This window comes from Phaethon aethereus (assembly GCF_964289735.1).
Source record: "Phaethon aethereus genome assembly, chromosome: 11".
NCBI classification, from domain to species: Eukaryota; Metazoa; Chordata; class Aves; order Phaethontiformes; family Phaethontidae; genus Phaethon; species Phaethon aethereus.
The window spans coordinates 20,546,445-20,568,123 of record NC_138587.1 but is presented as its reverse complement, the minus strand read 5'-3'; the positions used below and the strand labels follow the sequence as shown (position 1 = coordinate 20,568,123).

The 21,679-nt window shown below is 37.4% G+C and overlaps 1 protein-coding gene across 1 annotated transcript in view; it reads right to left on the bottom strand.

Annotated features, from left to right (window-relative positions):
• Positions 1 to 21,679, bottom strand: part of IARS1 (isoleucyl-tRNA synthetase 1) — a gene marked incomplete at both ends in the record, with an annotated part of 102,965 nt that overhangs the window by 71,434 nt on the left and 9,852 nt on the right. The window contains 7 exons of the mRNA XM_082004513.1: positions 2,767 to 2,858; positions 4,309 to 4,431; positions 9,305 to 9,400; positions 10,991 to 11,051; positions 13,719 to 13,806; positions 15,724 to 15,871; positions 18,577 to 18,694. Coding sequence (XP_081860639.1) covers positions 2,767 to 2,858; positions 4,309 to 4,431; positions 9,305 to 9,400; positions 10,991 to 11,051; positions 13,719 to 13,806; positions 15,724 to 15,871; positions 18,577 to 18,694 — 726 coding nt within the window. The remainder of the gene's footprint in view (positions 1 to 2,766; positions 2,859 to 4,308; positions 4,432 to 9,304; positions 9,401 to 10,990; positions 11,052 to 13,718; positions 13,807 to 15,723; positions 15,872 to 18,576; positions 18,695 to 21,679) is intronic.

The following is a 21,679-nucleotide window of genomic DNA, read 5'->3' as shown; positions in this document are numbered from 1 at the left end:
CTTACACATTTCTGCCCCTTGTGACTGGTGAGAAGGTTGAGGAAACCAGATTCAATTCTTTGCTGTAGAATCAAACGAGAAATACCCATTACTGGGTTGTGTTTTCCATCAATACAAGACAAGGGAAAACCACCCAGACAGACTTTAAATCAGACACTGATGTTTACAAAATTCCTGCCTGAACATTCCTCTCTGTCTCAACTGAATGTTTTTTTACTCCCCTTACAAATACATCCTTTAGAATTGTAGCACAGGAATCAAAGCACCTGAGCAAATTGCCTGTTCCTTAGCAGTGCCACCAAATTAGCATTCTCTGAAATACAATCTTTATAGTTGAAGAGATAAAGATTGGAAAGACCATTCTCTGTGGACACTACACACTCCCAATAGTTCTCTCATACCTGTTTTGGACTGCTCAGCTGTTTAAAATAAGTTATTGTGATCTTATTCCCATTCCATTTTCTCATAATTTAGGATATGAAAGATGTTTGTCTTTGCTTCCACTGGCTTGAAAAAGACAAAGCTCTGTATCTGTCAATGATAGAGCTTCCCAATATTGCTTCTTAATAGAAAGGCATGCAGTAGCTGCAATGGATACTTCAGCTGTCATGCTTGTTACCTTAGCAATTTAACAGCTCTGAAATAGCAACCTAGACCATATAGACCCTCAGGATCTCACATGTACATAGAGCATTTTTGAACAATGATCTCCATTTTCAGCAATTCCAGTGAAGGGGAATTCTAAGTGAAAATTATCTACTGCGTACTTACCAAGTTGTTACTGTCTTCCTCTCTCAGATTTGAAAGTTTAGTTGACAGAAAATTACTACATATCACAACAATGAGAAAAAGTAAAGAAGGACCCTAATTTGATGATATGTAAAAAGAGCGAAAAACTCAACATACCGAGGATTCAACAACCACCTGGTTTCAGGGAGAAGCACGAACAATAGTACATTAAGTAGAAGAGTCTGATTTCAAAGTTTTCGTACATTAATCAAAATAACTTATAACTATGTTCAAAGTTAAGAACTACTCTTCTACTTTTAGCATATTCCAATTATGGTTTGATTTCTGATGGCAGTGAAATGAGCTTTTCAAGTAAAATCCATTATTCTGTTCTTCCCACCAGATAATTTGCTGCTAGGTGCTGCTTGCAACTTATCATCAATCAACAAAAATGTCAACAGAGTGGCAGGATTAAGTATGTTCTACAGAATGAGCATTTCTACATTACTGGTTTGTCTCAGGCGGCTATGACTGTACATCTGAATTTCTACATTAAGAAAAACACAAGTTTTGCTTGGTTTTGGGCTGCCATTTTTCAAACTGTCCCAAATCATCAAGGACATAACACTTGAAGAGTAATTCCCTTTCTTTTTCTAGGTAGTTGTTAGAAACAAACCAATCATGCTCTTCAAGAGCAAGTAAAGGTTATCCTTGCTACAGATCAAAGATAAATGCACACCGATAAAACATTTCACCCAGTAGCATTAAAGCTAGACAGACAGAAATGCTTTTATCACAGTTAATTCAGTACAGGTGCTGTATGCATCAGATATGACTTAAAATGTTCAAGAAATTCAGATACGGAATTAGTTTGGTTTTTTTTAAGTGTGTCTTCACTTGTAATAAAACAGTTTAATACAATATTCCTACTAAAAGGTTACTGAAGTTTCTTTTTTTTTTCTTAATTTTACATCGTTCAGTGATTTTTTTTTTCTCCCTCAATTTTGCAATAGCAATTGTATACATTCAAAACCAGAGAGGACACTAATAAAAACACGCTTCATTTCTAGATTAAATTTGCCTAGTCTGTATTTCTCATAACCACAACTTCTTACATTAGTTTACTATACTGAAGGCCCATGGAGACTTGCACATGGAGTCATCCTTCAACCTCTGCAAAATTCCCCATCTGAGAAGGAAGATTCGTGACAGGCCACTGTGCTGAACCACCCACCTGACATTCCAGAGCTAATCTTGAATTTCCAGTTGACAAAACCAAACATTCCTACCAAGTCCCCATAGATATTATAAGCATGTCAACTGCTATTTCTGATCAGAGACATAACCATTGTTTGTGAAATCCATCCAGGAATGACTGAGCAGAAAAACATATTTTTATGTATTACACTTAGTACTCACTGCAGTGGATAAATGCTAACTTTGATTGTAATCAACAACAGAGATTTCCACATTATAAGCAACTGGGCTCTACCAGACTCCACAGAAAGAAGTCATTTTACATAGTTAAAAAGTAGTAACTATAACAACAGCTATAATATAGCCAGTTTTCCCAAAACAGGGAAAGTTTGAACACAAACATTTAAAGACATTCTGCAATATACTTATTTGGATACAATTCAAAGGGTACCAAAATATCCTTTTCCACTACTCAATACTTAGTTGCTTAGAAAATAAGCTTTTTTAGACATATTCTAACCATCTTCAAAAGGTAGTTAGCAGTAGTACATGCAGCACTGAAGAATAAGAAATGCAAACTACAAAAACACAACTGTAAAATGATAATAGAAAAAAATTTCAGCACTGCATTTAAATTCATCAGATTTATGGGGAAAAAAATTAATTTACTTGATTACTAAACCAAAATGGGAGCTCTCTGAATTCAATATTCTTGATCGTGTTACTTGTAGTCTTGTTAAAAAAATTATGTAAGACAAGGGAGGGGAAAAATGAGGCAAACCTGAAGAACTACTCAGTTAGAACCCTGAATCTTAAAGCCATATGCGCTTCTCTCCTTACCTCCAGCAGAAAGGATAGCTGTGCTTAAAACTACTGCTGTGAATCAGTCTGCCTTTCTCTTTCAGTAATTTAATGATGTTCTTATCTGCATCCTAAAAAGACAGAACAAGAAATTTTCCTTGGAATACAAAATTTCACTATTTCAGTAAGCTACTACAGGCTTTGTCTCCAATATCCAAATTATGAAAACCTCTACAAATAATCCAGCATTTACACACACAAAAAATCCAAAAAGCTTCTATACAACTTATGCATTTGCTGCAGAGGCACTGTAAAACACTAGATTTGGAAAGTTATTTGCTCTCCAAATCCTGGTATCAGTCTCTTTTTACCCTCAACTCTGTTTCCACATACACTTAGCTGTGTACAAAATTCAAACTTTCTGTATCACTAATACAAGCCAGAACTCATTATTTAGTATCTTAAGTCTTTTGTTGAGTCTTCTGATTTTGGGGGCAGGGAGCCATGTAGTGCTTCTTATTTAATACTTAGACTTCCCTACTACAACACATTCCTCTAACGTGAGGAATTAGAGAATTCTGTAACTACAGTTACAAAAGTTGAAGCATGTTTTATAATACCTTACTAACTAAACAGGAGTTCCATTCTAAGCTGAAAGTGGAATTTGTATATTAATAATCGAAGACAGTCTACTGAACAAACAAGTGTCAACATGACATTAAGAATAAAACAACAAAGATTTACAATACAGCAATATTCTTAAGCTAAGAATTCAGCATCCTAAGAATATTTTCCAAGAGCCTTAAGTTCAGATCCCTACCAGCAAGAAGCTAAACATGTAGTCTCCAGTGTTCTCTTATTTGTCTTAATATATAGCAGGAAGCAATAGTAGCAGTTTGAGGTCAATGCAATACAAGATTTTTAAGTCTCTTTTTCAAGTAAATCACGTTTACAGGAACATGCTTTGCTATCAAACTGTAGCAGCAGGAAACAGACTAAAAACGATTTGCTTTCTTAGCACACAGAATTAACAAGGCACTCCTTTCTATGGATTTGTGTCTGAAGCAATCTGGAGCTCTTGCGGGTTCCTGTTACATGGATTCTCTTGCATCTACTGGCAAGTAAATTCACATTGCAACACATCCCAAAAGTGGGGAAAATGACTGGATTTCTCTCCTCTAACAATTTGTGTTACACTAACTGGCTGGTATAAACTTAATGATGACATCTGTGAATTCAGAAGTCATCCAGAGGTAAGGGAGGCCTCTGCGCACTTGCCTAGAGACTGCATGCGTAACATTTCCATAAGAAACAAAGAAAAAGTGGGACTCTTTCTGCAGAAGATGCAAAGAGGAGATACTGCTCTTCCCTTTCACTACTACCTGCACAGTTTTATTTATATTTCATATTCTTTATTTTTCAGATATTTTAACATGGTTGCAAATGCTAAAACACATTCTGTTTTTTCCAGATACCAAAGACACATTGAAGACAAAGCCACTTAAGGAAAGAAAAGAACACTTCTACCGTATATGAAATTTATCATGAAAGTAGTAATTTACTTTCTCCAAAACCACCAACCTTCACATACTGTCCAGCAAAGTCAGTCACTTCTGCTGTGAAGCAGCCTGATGCATCAACAGGACAAACAGGCACAGAATCTTTCTGAATAATATTAAAATCCATGCAGACTCGGTAATCATCCTACGAAGAGAGACAAGTGCCAAGTTATAGAAATACAAAATACTGGTTAAAATATCCATTCCTGGGAAAAGAAATTGAATATTAAATAGAAAAGGCGATGACTGGACAAGAACAGCAAAATACTCAGCCTTCACTAATCCCAAATACGCATAGGAAAAGATGTATTTTACAGGATTTCATTCATCACAGAAGTTAGCATTTCTTCAGAACCTACATATTTTCTCTCACCTAGCAGAGGGCATATGTGCATGTGCTTCCGTGCATATGCATACACACATTTCATGTGCGTATGTACATACATGCATGTAGTCAACAGCTTCAGGCTACTATTGCATAGTAAAGGAACTGACAACCACTATGTCATGCTCTTGTACTAGCCAGAGACTTGTGTCTGTTTAACACACAAACCCACATGGCATTTTTCAGAAGGCAGGTTGTTTTAATCTAATTCTGGAACTCCACATAAGAAATCCCATTTTCTGAATGTCTTAATGATCCAAAGCCTTTAGATCTGTATTTCTCAACCTTTGTTGGCCTGTAGGCAACACCACTGACCAAGCACCACATATGTACAACATCATAGTTTATTTTCCTGGCCAGCCTCCATTTAAATTTTTAATTTCCTGTAGCACTAAGGGGTGGGGGGGTTGGGGGAGAAAAACCTTAAAGAAAATAGCGTCACTTCAGACGAATTTTCAAGTACATAAACAAACAACAATGGAGCAAAACAAAATTATTAGGGGAACAGGAAAGTTCAGATTTTAATTTCAACTCAAGTCAAAGCAAATCCGTATCATAACCAATTATCACTCCAGTTCACTTTCTTGCCCTAAGGTGAGAAAGTATTAGCGAGGGTGGAAGGGGAATGAAGAAGGGGACAGCTGCAGATCATTCACTCTCAGCACACTGACAGAATCCCTTCATTTTCCTCAAAGAGCAAGACCCTGTCTAAGCCTGCATCAAGTCAGGTTACCTTTTGAGTCTTGGCAATTTCTGTATTGCTGCTCTGATGAAATGGAGAGAACCACAAACTTCAGAAACAAAAACTGAATTTTTGTGTAGTGTGAAACACAACCTGCAGTGACCCTGCCCACCAAAACTGGCCGAGTTGAACTGTTAGCCTCCTCTATGCTTAGAGCTCATTCACCTTTAGTAAAATACAGCAGCCATTTCATAGGAGTTGCATTCTAAAGCAATTTGTCCACCTTGACCAAGAAGACCACACCAGAAGCAAATGTGTAAATAAGCAAGTGCTCCACAGTTAGCTGAATTCTCCTTTCCTAGATACAACCAACATAGGCGAGCCAACTTTGGAATGACACAGCAGGGTTTCCAGATTCTTTCTGTAGTCCTCATCCTGCACCTCCAACCCTACTCACTACTCCCTGTAGTTACCAGCTCCCTCAAGACAGATCTGGCAGATGTTGCCTATTGATCCACAGTGTACTTTACAAAGATGAAACTCATCCATAGCAACAGTGAAGTTGGCTACTTCATGTACCAGGGCTTTACATGTAGAAACAAAAAACCACTTCAGCTACAGCACTCATGTACTCTAGACCATAGTCTCTTTCTACTCTTCAGCAGCTGCGGACAGCCATCACGATTATTCAGCCTCCACTTGGTCAGCCAGCTTCTTCAGTCAATAGAGTAACTGAGATAAGCCCATTCTCAGTTGACCTTTCGTCAGCTATTATTGCTGAGATACAGAAAGCAGACTGCAGTGTTTAAAATATAGGCCAGATGACAGAACTAATGTCAACCCTGATTTGGCAGTGAATTGTAAAAGGCTTTGAAGCAGCAGCCAGAAAAGACTACAAAGCTTGGCATGCTCACAACCTAGCGAAAACATAATAACAAACCTTCCACTTCACAGGACCTAGGTCAAGAGGTGGTTCAGTTCCATTTGCATCGCTGATGCAGCCAATGATATACAAAGGGCTTTGCTATTTTGGTTTTCTACAGTTAGTTCCTTTCTTTTGAAGAACTTGAATGTAAAAGCCTTTCAGACTGACCTGCCATTTGATGTAATGAAGATTTGCTTCAGTAACCACAACCCAAGAATATATTCAGGCACATACGGAAATTCACAAATGCTAAGCTCCACTGGAAAGCTAAGACAAATTTCAATTCTTTCCAGGAGGAAAGTCACAGTGCTCACTTTGGTACCCCTGCCACAATTAGGTCTCTCGAAAGATTACAAATAAAAGTTAAAAACAATACACAAAAATTAATGAAGCAGAAGCTATTGAACAGCTCATTGATGAGAACTCAAAGCTTTTCTATCTGAAATTTAAAAAAAGCAAAACCAACCAACAACAAAAACATGAAGTCAAAAGATTCGCGTTCAGCACCTCTTAACAAGAAATCAAATATACTTTTGCAACTTACTGAAAAGAAAGTGCAACAGTAACATATTTATGAAACTTCTGTGACTCAGTCTGAGCAGGCCCTAGAAGTATAGGTCCTGTATGCAAATTAAACTGTTACTAAATCTTTAAGTTGCCTGTAGATGTATCTACATATGACAAAACGCCTGAGCAGATGAATTTTAGTGTCATGTTAATCTGGAGGTACAATGAGTTTACAGAGTTTTTAATACAGGTTTGTCTTGTTCTCTGAGCTTTAATTTTGATTTCTTTTGAACTGAAATAACAGAGTGCTCTGATGTTGTGTGGCAGCTTGTATTTGGCAAAAGCATCACACAAGACAATGAAGCTGCAAATCCTAGAGCTAAATGAAGGTGAATTTTTACTGTTAAATTTTGTTGGAGAAGGATACGTTCCTAAGCTATCAGCAATACAGAATACATATCAGTAAGTAGAATTTAAAGAAAAACACCACCTTACTTTCTTTCCCTAGTTATCAAAGGGACATATTTATATTGAGGAGAAGGCATAGAGACAAGACAACACTTTCTGTGAAGGACTGAGCTCTTTTTATTCTCCAACAACCCTTGCCTCCTGCTCCACTTACCCCTTCCCTCTTTCCTGTTCACCTTCAACACAACAGTAAAGGAATTCACAGAGAAGCCCATTAATTCGGAAGACAGTCCTGCCTACAAATCATGAGTTATCCCCCTTCTTTAATCTCAGCTTCTCTACTTAAAGACAAACATTTAATGCCAGAGCCTACTGTACAATGATGAATTTCTGAACCTAAACCAGAACCCTTTGTGAGCCTTTCTGAACAAGAATAATGAGGGGGCTGTCAAAAGTGAACTACACACACCCCAAAAGAACAAGGTAGTTGCATTAAGTGCAACATATAGTATGTGATTTCCTTCTAAAGGTAGCATACCCAGTTGACTCTCGTCTATGTATCATGCATTATAAAGTCAAGCTGCTCCTTAACTAATGAGTGCAAAGTTTTGTTTGTGATGTTAGTGTACTTTTTTCCTCACACAAATATTTCATGCATTTTTTTGTTTGCAATGCATTTAACTGATAGTCTCTTTTTTTTAAAATGGCTTTAAAGATAATTGCTGAACTTCCCAGGAGAGAGAGACAAAAGATTTTTTTCCTCTGTGTTTACACAAATCTCTGTGGGCTTATAACAAAATCAAATAAAAAAGGGCAGATAATCCTCACTCTAACTGGCCAGTCAGGCTTTCCAACAAGCTGTTTCCAACAATTGAACTGTATTGTGCAAATACACAACAAAACAATACAGCAGCCAAAGGAAAGTTTCTTCCAGAGCTCCTTCTCTATTAGTAGCCTATTCTCATCCTTTACTCCAGCTCCTACAGCAAGAGCTCCTGCCTCAAAACCAAGTCTGCTTCCTCTCCCCTCAGTCAAGTCCTTACAAGATTCAGCTACAGGGGAGTCTCTGAGGTGCAAGTAGTGTGATAGGCTTCAGGCTCCTTAAGACACTTTGCCAGTCACCATGAATTTCTTTATTAACTAACAACATCCAGCCCAGTCTGATTTTCTCAATTCACAGCTGGGACATCTGTTCCTATCGATGTTCCTCTTGACAAGGGAAACACTGCCACAATGGACACACCCTTCAGAAAAAAAAAAAAAAAAAGACCGAAAAAGAATGGAATATTTCATATGAATACAAAGAGGCCTATTACTAATGCCAACAGTTTCTGGAAATGATGATATAGCTTGTGGTCCAGGGATTACTAGCTGCTGCGCGTTGGCAGCTCTATTGCAAGTTTTTTGAGGGCATCTTTGGATAATGGCTGAAGACAGGGCACTATACAAAAAGGACAATGAGTCTAAACTACTGCATTTAATTCATGTGTCTAAAAACTGAAATGATGAAATCCATGAAAAATTATCCCTCTTAACCTTCAGAAGAATAGACTAAAGCAAAGGACAATAAGAAAAAAAGAATGGAGAGCAACAAAATCCTTTTACACTGAGGATAAAGTGTCAGTACAAAAGCAGTCAAAGCATTTTTTTCATTCTCTAAAAGCCCAATGAGTAATGAAACTGAAACACTGAAGAGGGGCAGTGTGCTGAGCAGAACTGCTATTACGATCCAAAATTATCACTTAGCAAAGCCAGTTTTGACTATCAGTGTAACAGATCATTTCTTCTCAAAGCTGTAAATTTAGACTTTGAGAAAAGCTAAGATCAATGACACCCAGAAGATACAGTCATGAGTTCACTTCACATACCACAGCAGTAACTAAATCTAGAGACACCTAAAATCTCCAGTCTAGCACACAAAGGGCACTCGTGAGTGCAAGAACTCACTCGAATACAATGCTACATTGGATTCTTACATTTTTAAGTAGGAAATGGGAGGATTATTTAATATCATAGTCACCCTGACAGACGGTCCCCAGTAGCTGGAAATCCAAGCAATGTGTGTTGGAACAAAATTAACATAACAGAACAGATATGTAGTTCATACTCACAGCACCAAAATAGGGGGCCTGATGTACAACACCTGTGCCTTCCTCCTCCTTCACGTAACTGTCTACTACCACAGCAAAGGCACCTTTATCTTTGCACTGCAACACAAAAATATGTTTTTCAAATATACAGCAAAAGAGAATTCTTAAGAACATGGAAAAGCCACTGACCACCCATAAGAGTCAAGAACTGCATCAAAAATAAACGAGACAAACTAAAATGGGACATTCCTAACATTATTTAGTCATTTCCCATAGCTGAGACACCCAGGCTGTATACTACATTTAAACAGTGGCAATTGTTATTAAACCTACGACCTCTCCAGAAAGCCTTATAGTCAATTACTCTTCCAGTCACGGATCTTCACACAGTTCTGTGCTTAACAGACTACAAATCAATATACTCCTGTAAGTGAGGCTATGACCAAGAAAGCTACAGAGATTCTATATACAGAAGTGTCCTTGCATTTTTGTACGTCCACTGTACCTTCTAATTAAAAAAAAAGTTTGCGTTTATAGCAATACATTTTCTTTATTTCTTCCAGAGAATGAGAAGGTGGTCAGTAAAAAAAGAAAAAAAAGGGGAAAAAATTGACAAGAAAATATCTGACAATTTGCAGTGTGTTCAGTATATAAATAATGAAAAATAAAGATATATTTTCTATTCCTTAATGCAAAAGTAGTAATAAAAAAATTGCAGCCACAGCTGAACCAAATATGTTACAAAATATTAGGTTTGGCTTGTTCTGAAGAGGGATATTTTGAGATAACAAATCCATTCTAAAAACAACACAAAACCCAAACCAAAGCAGTATCTGCCTGTCTGCTCCTTAGAAGTACAGCATGACTCAGAAAATGTATCCATTCGAAACCTCTACACCTGCAGTCCTGTTTTCCAGATTCAGCTATTGTTTGACCTTTCTCTAGAAATAACAGGTCATGCTCCCTACAGAGGTTTTCTCACCTTTGCCAGCTTCAGCACATGATTCAGAACAGATGGTACTCACAAACGACCAAATCCCTCACACAAGTTAACAGCTGCTTGTCCAGCAGTACTGTAATCCACTTCAACTCTTTGAAAAATTTAATCCATTTTCCATCAGAATTTTTTAAAAATACATAAATACTCTACCCCCTCTCTTATTGCTTTATATTCTATTATCACCTGCAGAGCGATTAACTACACTAGACTTACGCAGCACTTAAATGCCGCACAGGAGGACATCCATAAAAGCCAGATATATCTGTAGTTATTTTAGCAAAGGCTTTTAACTCTTCAATGGAAAACACTACACATCTGCGACTGTTATCCACAAAGTCATTCTCCTGTGAATACAAAATTTGTGGACTTAATAGGCAGACAGCAGAAGCTCAGCCGATGAAAAGTTGAGTGAATATGGCGTATTTATTAATGTGTATTGGGAGTTTTTCTGCTATCTAAAGCAGAACTACTATTTATCACTGAATTCTTACTCTCGGTGTATTTAAAAAATAAGGGAAAAAATACAGAAAAAAAAAGAGTCAACCTTCTGGTTTTCAGCATTTCACTTGGATTTAGAACTACTTTAATACAAGATGGGGTTTGTTACCAGGATGCAAGATTTTTAAAATATAAATACACAATACTGAAAACTGTTTTTACTTTTATCTTTGTATCCTGTATTGAACACCAAACTTGTTCCATCTTACCTGAATAAAATATTCAAAGAGTGGTTTATACTTCTTGCCTTTAAGAGCAATGCCAGGAAACCTGAGGAGAAAGATTTACATGAACACAAATTAACAACTTGAAAATTGCTTAGTCAGCTGGTAGAAATGCTATTTTTTCCTATTTCCTTCTTCTTCTTCCCTAACAGAATTGGACTTCATAAGGTGAAGGGCGGGGGGGGAGGGGGGGGGAAGTATTTTCTCAACAGTTTGCTTCCCATTTCTACATCTCTTCAGCAACTTGGACAAGAACCGTAACGTGTCTTAATACATCTCTGCTAACAGACAACAGGTATGCTTGTACCTGATGGTTTTTCAATAAAGCTATCATTATAAATTGATGTAGGAATTAAGCATTAATAACAACCTATTTCTGGTAAAGCTGGGCAAAGAGCTTCTGCATAAAACACATCCTCAATTTCACATTCATAACAACAAAGCCCTATAGCTCAGCATCTTCAACAGAACTAAATAAACACTGATCTGAGACACCTAAAAAATTATATGCACAGAAGATACAGGGTATTGCAGCGCTTAAAGCTTGGATACCTCATTCCTGATTCTAAAATTAGGCATCCAACCTCTCCCCACGGTCATCTCGGAGAAAGACCCAACACAGACAGGACTGATTGAGGGACCAGCTGAGACAGACAAGAAACGCAAGACTGAGACAGAGCCTGTAGATCTGTCTGTCTTCAGGCTTCTGATAATAGTTGACACTAAGGTGATTAGGTTGGGATTCACTGCTCAGAAGTCCGCTGAAAATGCTTAATCTTAAATCTTCCATTTCAGGAAAAAGTCTAGTTAAAACACAACTTCATTTAATAGGTGGGATACCTCTCAATGTCTCACAGCTGTGATCTTTCCCTATACTCTTTTTGATCCACATCTTCCAAAACAATGGTCAAGCCATGAAACATTTGACTACTTCAAAGTGGGGAATTCTACAAAGCTGTTTCATTGTACAAGAAGGAACTCAAGCAGTATTTAATGCCAAGTTAAAGAGCATGACTCCTCAGCTCAGCATACATAATATCCACTAGGAAAAGGGGAGATTTCTATTTTAAGCCACAGCTTCGCGGATGGTTTATATATTTTATATTACAAACAGCCTTAGGAATGTTTGAGGTGCTTAATTGGGATCAGATGAGGGAAAAGCATCCCAGTGCTCAGCCACACAGATGTGGGAATGCTCAGGCACAGAGCATGGAGCACTAGAACTGGCTTTAAAAAAAAGGTAGTTAAATTCTTATTTAACACAGGTAAGTAAAAGGTAAGGGTTGTGGATCACATTCCTGATTTTCTCTTTTCATATCTGAAATACTTTGTTTATCAAAAGTCCCGAACTTCAAGCTGAAAATTTATACAGCGCTACCTTCTTATGACCTAAGTTATAGTAATGACAGACTCATTTAAAATCACTATAGTAATCCTTCACTCTCAAGAGATGAGAAATCTTGTTGTCTAACAGTGTAAAGTTGTCTAACAGTGTAAAGAAATGAAGTGTTCAATATGCAAATAGACTGAAATGTAACACAAAGAGAAAAAAACGCTCATCAATCATTTCATAACTACCACTGCTAAATAAAATAACAAGCCACTCAAAGGCCAGAAGTGGGGTAATATACTGAGACATTTGGGCAAAGCTGCAGAAAGCATTCTGATAAAGATCATAGCCATCTCATCAGTGAAACAAAGAAGTATTCCCATTTGCTCTCACACAAAAAACTACCATCCGCATCTGGGAGGAAAAGGGAGAGAAAAGTCAGGTTTGGCAGGGGGAGGAAGGCTCAGAGTACTCAGGAAGTTCAGATGACTTCAGATACAGAAAATGTTCAGTAAGATCATTCCTTGACTTCAGCCTGCCACCTGGTATACAGCAAGCGTCATGATTTTCTCCCCCAGGGGCCTAACTGCCTGAGAATTTAAAAGTGAGCTAAAGAAAGAAGCTAAGAGCAGAAATGGGAAAGTTCATTTCCGTTAACTTACATACTCATAGATGTAAATCTTTAAAAGATCTATTCAACTACCAGCTACGTCTTAATTGTCTCACATTTCACATTTGCGAGAACTCATTTATTACTTAACATAAAAATTGGAGCATGACCAAAAAAAAAAAAGTCAGATTGAAAAGACCGTAGCACTAGTATAGAAAGAAGAGCTTCAGTATTTAATACCTGCATTCCCTATACAGTCTGCCATATTTAACAATATTCTTCCACTGAACCAGGATGAATAAGCAGTCTTCAGAAAGCATTAACTGCCACTAACTACATAACTTAAGTAGACCACCCTATGGAAGCAGTATTTGCTTGCTACAGACGATGGTTTTGCTTTTGCCCGTTGCCTTTAAAATACTTACATAATGTTTAGAAAGTGTTCAGCATTTGGACAATCTCCAGGGTTTTTTGAGACTTTCAAATTAATGTCTTCCTAAGAAAACACACAGGAAAAGGACGGACTAAGGAACCTTTTTTCCCCCCACACCGCAACACAATGATCCAATGAAACTTTCATTCTATTTGTAGCTTCATGGACAAGACCAATTTGCTCTAATAATTTTCAATTTCTTTTACAGATTTTTGCAAGATAAACACACATGCAGGGAAACCCACCTTTAGACAACTGCAAAATCCACTTCTTGAAACATTTAACTTCTGATCTAAAAAATACTGGAAGTTAACAAGTGTGTAATATTTTATGTACTTGCCTGTCAAGTATCTCATATTCACTGTCAGATTTGTACAGTGCTATCAGCCTGGATTCCATCAAAATGTAAACCTTTTCTGTGGCATTATCTAGAATATAAAATAAAACAAAAAGTTACATAAATCTCAATTCAATACCCTCATTTGCACCATTACAAAACCTTTCAATTTATGCAAGACAGTATCACAGTAGCTATAAAACTGCCCAGAATAATCCTGCTGATCAACCACTAGTTTCCAGCTACTTCTTCCCCATGCAGTCGCTTAATGAACACTTTTCAAAAGTTAAGTTTAAACAGAAACCACAGGATGAAACCCAGATTTGCAGCAGGGTTTTTTTTTTTGTTTGAGAGGCAGAAATACCCTACCTTGTTTATTATCATTGTGCCAAAGAAAAGCAATTGAAAAGTTTCAGTATATGTAACTGAAACTGAGGGAAACAATTGGAAGATAGACAATCACTACTTAAAATCAATATTATTAAGTTGACATTAGGGTAACAATTGCACTTTATGCTGCCTTTCTGGTATTTACTATTCCAATCAATTTTATGCTTGGATTTCTTTTTAAAGGAAGTAAATAAAAAGTGAAACATTATGAAGGAAACCCATTTTCTACCTCCAAATAACCCTGATCTCTTAACTTCAATGACAAATTTTCTTCAGACTACTCCCCTACCAACTTAGTCAGGTTCACTATCCCACCAGCAGACTGTAGGCCAAAGGCATCCAAACCCAACTACTCAGCATCTCAGGCAGGTATAGGTGTTATTTCTTAAAGTATTCAATACTCTTTTTGAGATGACCAATTTATGTTAAAACCTTTGAAAACCAAAACATATTTAGTTCTCTCTTAAAACAAAGAAAACCCAAACACCTGGGGTCCACTGTAAAGGCCTCTACAACTTTTCATGTTTAACATCACCTTAGGTGCATGGATTCATGTTGGAACTGGAAATTATACCTTTGGCATTTTTTCACTCCAGATTAAATGCCACCATTAACTTGAATATCTTGGATTTTTGCCCCTCCTTTTTTTTTTTTTTAAACGTACACTGAAAAGTCAGAAAAGGTGGGCAGTTTGGGAGAACCTGAAAACAGCAATGCAAAGAGTATTTTTACCCAAATTCCTACTTGCTTTTTTATTGAAATTAAAAAAAGGTTTAGTAGATCAAGATATGATTACATACAACTGCATTTCAAGAATACAGTAAATTCCTTTTCTAAGTGAAAAGGAACACATATCATAATATATACTTCATTGCCAACTGGGAAAAGAAAATGGAACTGCAAACCCTGGAAAATGACTTGAAGCAGTAACAAGAAAAGCAACAGCTTGTATTGTTTAGGCACCCTACATGGCTTGTTGCATACAGTTCCTGAAGTGCTGGGTGCTCTCATGAATGACAAGTACAACTTGTTTAGTCAGGCACAACCAACTGGTCCATGAGTTAGCCAAGGCACTTGGTCAAATGTACTCTTATACTGGAAACCACAGTATATACCTTGCCTTACACTTATGCTAAAACACACGCTGCAGTCAGGTTGAGGCTAGTGTGTGACATCTTGCGTCTGTTATGGGTTAAGAGTACAGAGACATTCAGTTACTGCAACTTAGTTGTCATATAGCACTAACTTCTTCATGAGTCTGAGCCCCAAGAAAGTGGGGAAGAAAAAAGCAGCTAGGGACACCCAGTCACATTTCACTCTCTCAAACACAGTGTGACTTCAAGATGACAGATAGAACATTTGCTCTTGTTCTTTATTTCATCTACAAGTATTTTTCAGTGAACAGTCGTCACAATGTATGTAAAATAAAGAGAGCACGGCAGTTAGAAATCATCAGCCACATAGGAACTGGATTCATCCTTCAAAATAACACTGATCCAACCCCAGCAAAGTGCTGTAAGTTTAGCACAAAACAGTCTGTCATGCAAAATATGAGTACATATTCACAGGCACTGAAGGAAGAAGTGTTCATTATATGTCACCTTCAGTTAACACTTGCCTCTCAGTTTTACATATTGCAATTCTGGATTAACGCAAAGGGCCAAGTTACTAGGCAAGGTCCAAGGAGTAGTGGTCCAGGCAACAAGAGAAACGCCTGCATCTTCATCCAGCGGGAAGCTCACAATCACTGAAGGATCTTGAACATCCTTAAAAACAAGATAAAGTCAAAGGGAGAAAAAGGGGGGGGCGGTGTTTACTGCATGTATTAGTGAGAAAATACAAATCTAAGAAGTAGTAACTATTACTGCCATCCACCAAAACCTATCTTGCAACTTGCCTAGTTCATCACTGTAGTGGTAGAAGGTGAAGTGGCAGGACATGGAAGCTTGAAGAGAACACCGGTCAATGTTTCTCCATTACACTAGTACAAACTGTCAGTCCAACAAGGCCACAGCATTAAAAATTCAGATTAGCAGTGAGATTTTGGGAATTAGCTGAGTGCCAGTTCCCTTAAGTACCTCTTATAATCCCATTTTAAAAGTTTATAATCATTCTCAATTGTCAAGAAAATCAGCAGTATCTGAGAAACAGCTACACAAAGCCTTTTCGCCTTTCCTCTAGAGTCAGGGAGTAGGAAGAACAGCCATCACTTAAGAAGATGCAATCTCTTATTAAGAAGCTGTTGTTAACAAGGGGGGAAAAAAGTTTGGGGTACTTAAAAAAAAGAGTACATCAATATTTAAGAGTTTAAAAAAGAAATAATCTCAGCGATGTCAGCTACTATATAAAACTTCATCTCTAAATGAGTCAAAAGAATCCCCTGAAAACAAGTTTTTCTTTCAATCCCATTCAGTCACTTCACATTTCACATATTATGAAAAGCAGATTGGAAAAGCAAGTCTAATCTTGCAAAGATGAAATTTTCGCTCTTAACGTCAAACAAAAATAGGTGCCATGCACACAGACCCTAAACACATGAACAGGTCCTATCCCCTCATCACATCTAGTGTAAGGATCTTTGGTTTCTGTCTAGCATCACAGAACAGTTAATGGCATCATGGAACAGGCAGCTATTTATGTCTGAGCTAAGGGCTGCTCCAGAGGGAATTTTCTGTGAACATCTGGTGCAGTCAACAGTAAAACATAAATATTACATAACTCTCCAACCATGCTCAATACCAAGCAAAGATCGAGCTATCACTACAGTTCTGTCTCTACCAATTGTTAAACACCACCGCAGGCTATTCACTTTGTTTTCTGAAGCACTAAGTCAACCAGGTAGATAAAAACAACTGGCAAGCCATAAAAAAAAATAACATCCAGACTGACAAGTAATGGCATTGTATAATGTTTTATCTGTTCACAAAATTATGCCTGCTTTCATCTGAAGACAACACTTCTTCAGTTAAATGTAATACAAGCTGCTGACAGTTTACTGAAGTGTACATTAGACACCTAACTCAGCTTCTAAACATGCTTCTTGTGTCCTGTTTCTCATGATTTGTGTCCTGATTCACAGGATTGATGAACAGAAGCCAAAGCCTGCTTTCCACAGGGAGAAAGATAACAGCTGCCTTACACCCAGAAATTACTGGTCCCACCAAGAATAAATCATGTCAGCTTACGCACCCTCAACATTTCAGTCTTCAAAATACCACCTCTAGCAGACAAAAAAAGGTAATTTTTGCATGCAGCAGCAGAGCAGAACACCCCCCCACACACGCACACTGGTTCTAAAGTAAGAAATAGCATCTAAATATTTCATTAAGGCTCAAGAAGAGAAAAGAGCTTTGCTCTATGGAAAAGGGGCACACATACACACACAAAGACCCAAAATTGTCTTTGTTGTAAAGAAAGCTCATTAACCTGAGCCTATATGAAATGTCCGTTATTAAGTACAAGCAAAGTAATTATTTCAGTTGTCAGACAGTCACAAATATCACAATATCTTTGCAAGTCTCACTTTCTTAAATCACAAAACCTTTATTCCTCAGTGTGGTCAAATACCCATCAGCAATATTGAAAGCTCTAGTATCTGTGAACTGCATTGTATGACAAGTCTATTTAAACATTTGTTTTAAAAATGCTACTTTTAGCCAGCAAATTAGCTTTTTTTGGGCAAGATGTAAAAAAGACCAGATGTACAATTTATGTTATTACAGCAGAGAGCTAGCACAAGTGAAAGATTTATGATATAAGGATATGAAGGTCTGGATGGGGACTAAAAAGGTTACAAAACCTCTGCCATGAAAATTTGGAAACATGAAATTTGGAAAATTGGGACACCAATTCTGCCTTCACTTATGTTGCAAGTGAGAAGCTGCACCTATTATATGTACTCATTCATTTTTAAAGGAGCATTTTATAAAATGTAGTATGTCACGCATCATATTAGATAAAACATTTCCTGGGATTTTGCAATCTAATTAATGATTCTTAGAAGAGCTATTATCCTACCACACTACAACCAAACACAGACTTATTAAACACAGAAAATTCTTATTAATCCTCTCACAGGATATTTCAACTCTGCCATGGACCTTCCTCTTTTCAGATCTCCACAGGCAGCTCTCCTCTAAGTGTCTACCCTAAAAACCCAACACCATGCAACACTCATCTTGAGAGCCCAGAGAAGAAGTAAGAGTAATTTACCAGAATAAAACAAAGTATGTACTTTATATATATGTACTTTTTATATATATGTAAGTAGTAACCAAGAACAGGGGAGAAGGCTGAGATCAAGCGATCCAAACAAACACAGCAAAACATCATGAAGACTCACTCATTTACCTAAATTTTTACTATTGATTTGGAGTGTAATAAGCAAAAAATACTAAAGCTTTCCAAATCCAAACTGAAGACAATAAAGAAATCTGATCACAACATAAAACGTACACATATACTGACTCACCTTGTAATTCTGATGGGACTCAAAATTTGACAGTGGGGTATTGCATGCAGTTGAAAAAGGCATGACCTTAACACCTCTATACACTAGTCCTTTGTCATACAGTTGCTTGAAAACCCACCTGGAGGTAAACAAAGAACATGGAAATTCACTTGGCTTTTCAAATTTAGTAAATCAACTGCAGAATGGGGTTCTGCTATAGTTGGAGTGCAATTGTGAATGACGCTTTTTTTAAACAATCAATCATCAACTTAAGATGGTATTTGCAAGTCAAAAGGAAAGAAATAAATGGATTGCAACTTTATTTCTGGCTGATTTTTAGCTTTAGCTGATTCTAACAATTTGGTTTTCCATGCACTGACTGCACAGCACATAGAGAATATTCAGATGAAACACAAATCCTTACTGCTGATTAATCTTTCTCAAAATTTCTTGAATACAAAGACCACCTGAAATCTGAACTATTAACAAGGCTGAAATCAGTCATAATTTAGAATGTAGTGACATGGCTGCTCCCATCATCTTCAGCACCTACTACAGCAACCAGTGCTACAGAGGAGAGACAGATACAGTTTAGAGATACTTGCAGCCCACCACACGTAAATCCTGACAATCTCAAGGGCATTTTTCACGAGAGGGCACAGCTAACCATGCAAAGCAATGAACTCAGTTTTATGGTCCCACAATTTACATTAATATTCTCCTTTATTAGTTCATCTCGGACAGGAACTGAGTCCAGAGTAAGATCACAGTCTCATATCAAGCTTTAAATCTGCTAATGAAATCTTCAATACAGCCTGTAGCATATTTGGATCCTTACATCTTCTTGAAATAATCAAGACAGCACAAGATATTACCATATGACAAATTGAGTCAATGCTCAAGATAACCGGAAGCTGGAAGAGAAATATACTACACACAGAGCAACTCATCAAGTGTCCAGGTGATGGACAAAACCCTACATTTCTCTGTACCCAAATACTTGCTAGAGGATCATCAACATTTATCAGCTTATCAGGTCTCACTGACTTGCATGCTTAGTGGTATAGCCTGCAGGTTGGCTATCTTAGAATTAAAGGCAGGAAAGGGCAAGCCTTAAATATTTATGCCAAATTCAACTAAAAAAAAAACAGAGTTTCTGCAGAGTCTGGTCATTTCAAATTCCTCATCCAAATTGTTAAACACTGCTGACTTAAAGTCACTTAAGACTCCTTCACTCAGACTATGTTTCAAACCACCCTAATCACTTTTCTGGGTCCTTTTACAAACAAATAGCTCATTGCTAAGCAACCAACCCCATCCTGGCAAGCAGCATTTTTTTCCACAGGCTGTCATTTTGTGCTTGAGAATCTGGACCTGTATTTAAGTCAGTCTCTTGCCTTCTATGTTTGAAATCCTGATCTTCAAGACAAAATGCAAGTAGATTGCAAGTAGATGCACTGATTTCTATGTGCAGCCTGAAACAAGAACACCAAAAGATATGCGCTGGCTTGTCATGGAAGTCATAAAGTCTCTTAATCAGAATAATCCTGCAGATCAGACAGTCGGACAAAATACAGACTGTCGTATCAAGAAGACATGCAGTTCACTCAGATTCATCCATGGGCCTCTAGTAAAGGTCCAAAATATCCTATGAGTGCTCACCAACATCAGAAAAACTAAATAATCCGCAATCTGAGATGTACAAAGGCTAAAAGACCCTCAGCAGCATCAAGTTCTGCCATGGAAGAGCCAAACCCCAAAGCTGAACACTCCAACAGAGGTGCCTTACCTTATACACACAACTCAAAAGTAACGTCGTTAAAGTAATAAATGTCACCCACAGGCAAGCTGTGGCTGCCTGACCCCTAACTCAAATTCAAAACATTGCAGTTAGTGCATCTGTTTTACAACGGAGACTGTGTCAACTTAAACTTGCATAAATATGAATCAGTCTTTTATAAAAATTACTTGTGAAAAAAGTTTCATCAGCTTTCAATATATACATGTGAGCTGGCTAATTGCAGAAGTTTTCATGCAAGTTAAAAAAAATATTAAATGTACGCTTACCATCTCAGAGCTTAATTAATTCAGACTGTGACAAGTGACAGCATTTATACTGAAGGTGTTCTACTTGCCTTTCAAAAACAGTTAACTAAAATATCTATAGAAAAAAGCTCCACTTTATCTCTACTTTCTAAAGAACACTGCCTTCTAAGAGCATAGAAGAAAACTACTTAGAGAAACACTGAATATTTAATTCAGCTGTAAATATAACTGTAAACTTCAGGAAAGGTGAACACTAGATGGAGCTGACAAGTTAAAAATCCAAGCCGGCATCTCCCTCTTGTGGTAATTCTGCTCTACTGCAAACCAAGCAAAAAAGATGGGCTTTCAAACCACATCATTCATCAGAGCTCTCATTACAGTTCATAACGACCATTCATTTGTAGTTTATCAAACCACTTCTTTCAGACAACCATTCCAACATAGTAAGTAAATTGTGATTGAGTCAAGACTGCTGCTTGATGCAATAGCACTCATTATCACTCAAAAACCTGTTATCTTGAAAAACACCTAATTGGCTTCCTTAACAAGAAAGCTTCTGAAAATAGTTCTTGTGTGACTATCAGAAATGCACAGGAGATGACTCCCAAAGAACTTCCTGCTAGCAGCACTGCCCATCTAAAACAAAGCGGCTGCTAAAGATGAACCGAGCTCTAGCAGTAAGAGTCACTTACAGGTAGATATCATGTTCTGCTTAAAAATTGAACCATGGTATTTAGACAATAACCTTTCAAACAGTGTTTTAACCCTTATGTTTGCAAAATGTGGACAATTCACCAGAAAAAGGCTCTGGGTTTGTAAGCTGAAATTGAAACTGCAGTTCTTCCTGAAAGAAATAAGCTAATGGAACCAGAAAGTTCCTTTCTACTGACAATCAGAAAAAGTTCATTCACAGAAGTTAGAAATTAAACTCTGTCCCCCTAAATTCTGCTGTGTTTCTCCTCAAATGTAAATAAATTTAGTTGCATCCTCTTGGCTGTGGCAGCAGCACTTACATACTCATTTATTGAAGAAAAATGACGTTAGGACCTGGTCCCTGAAGATGTAAGGTAGCTTTAAC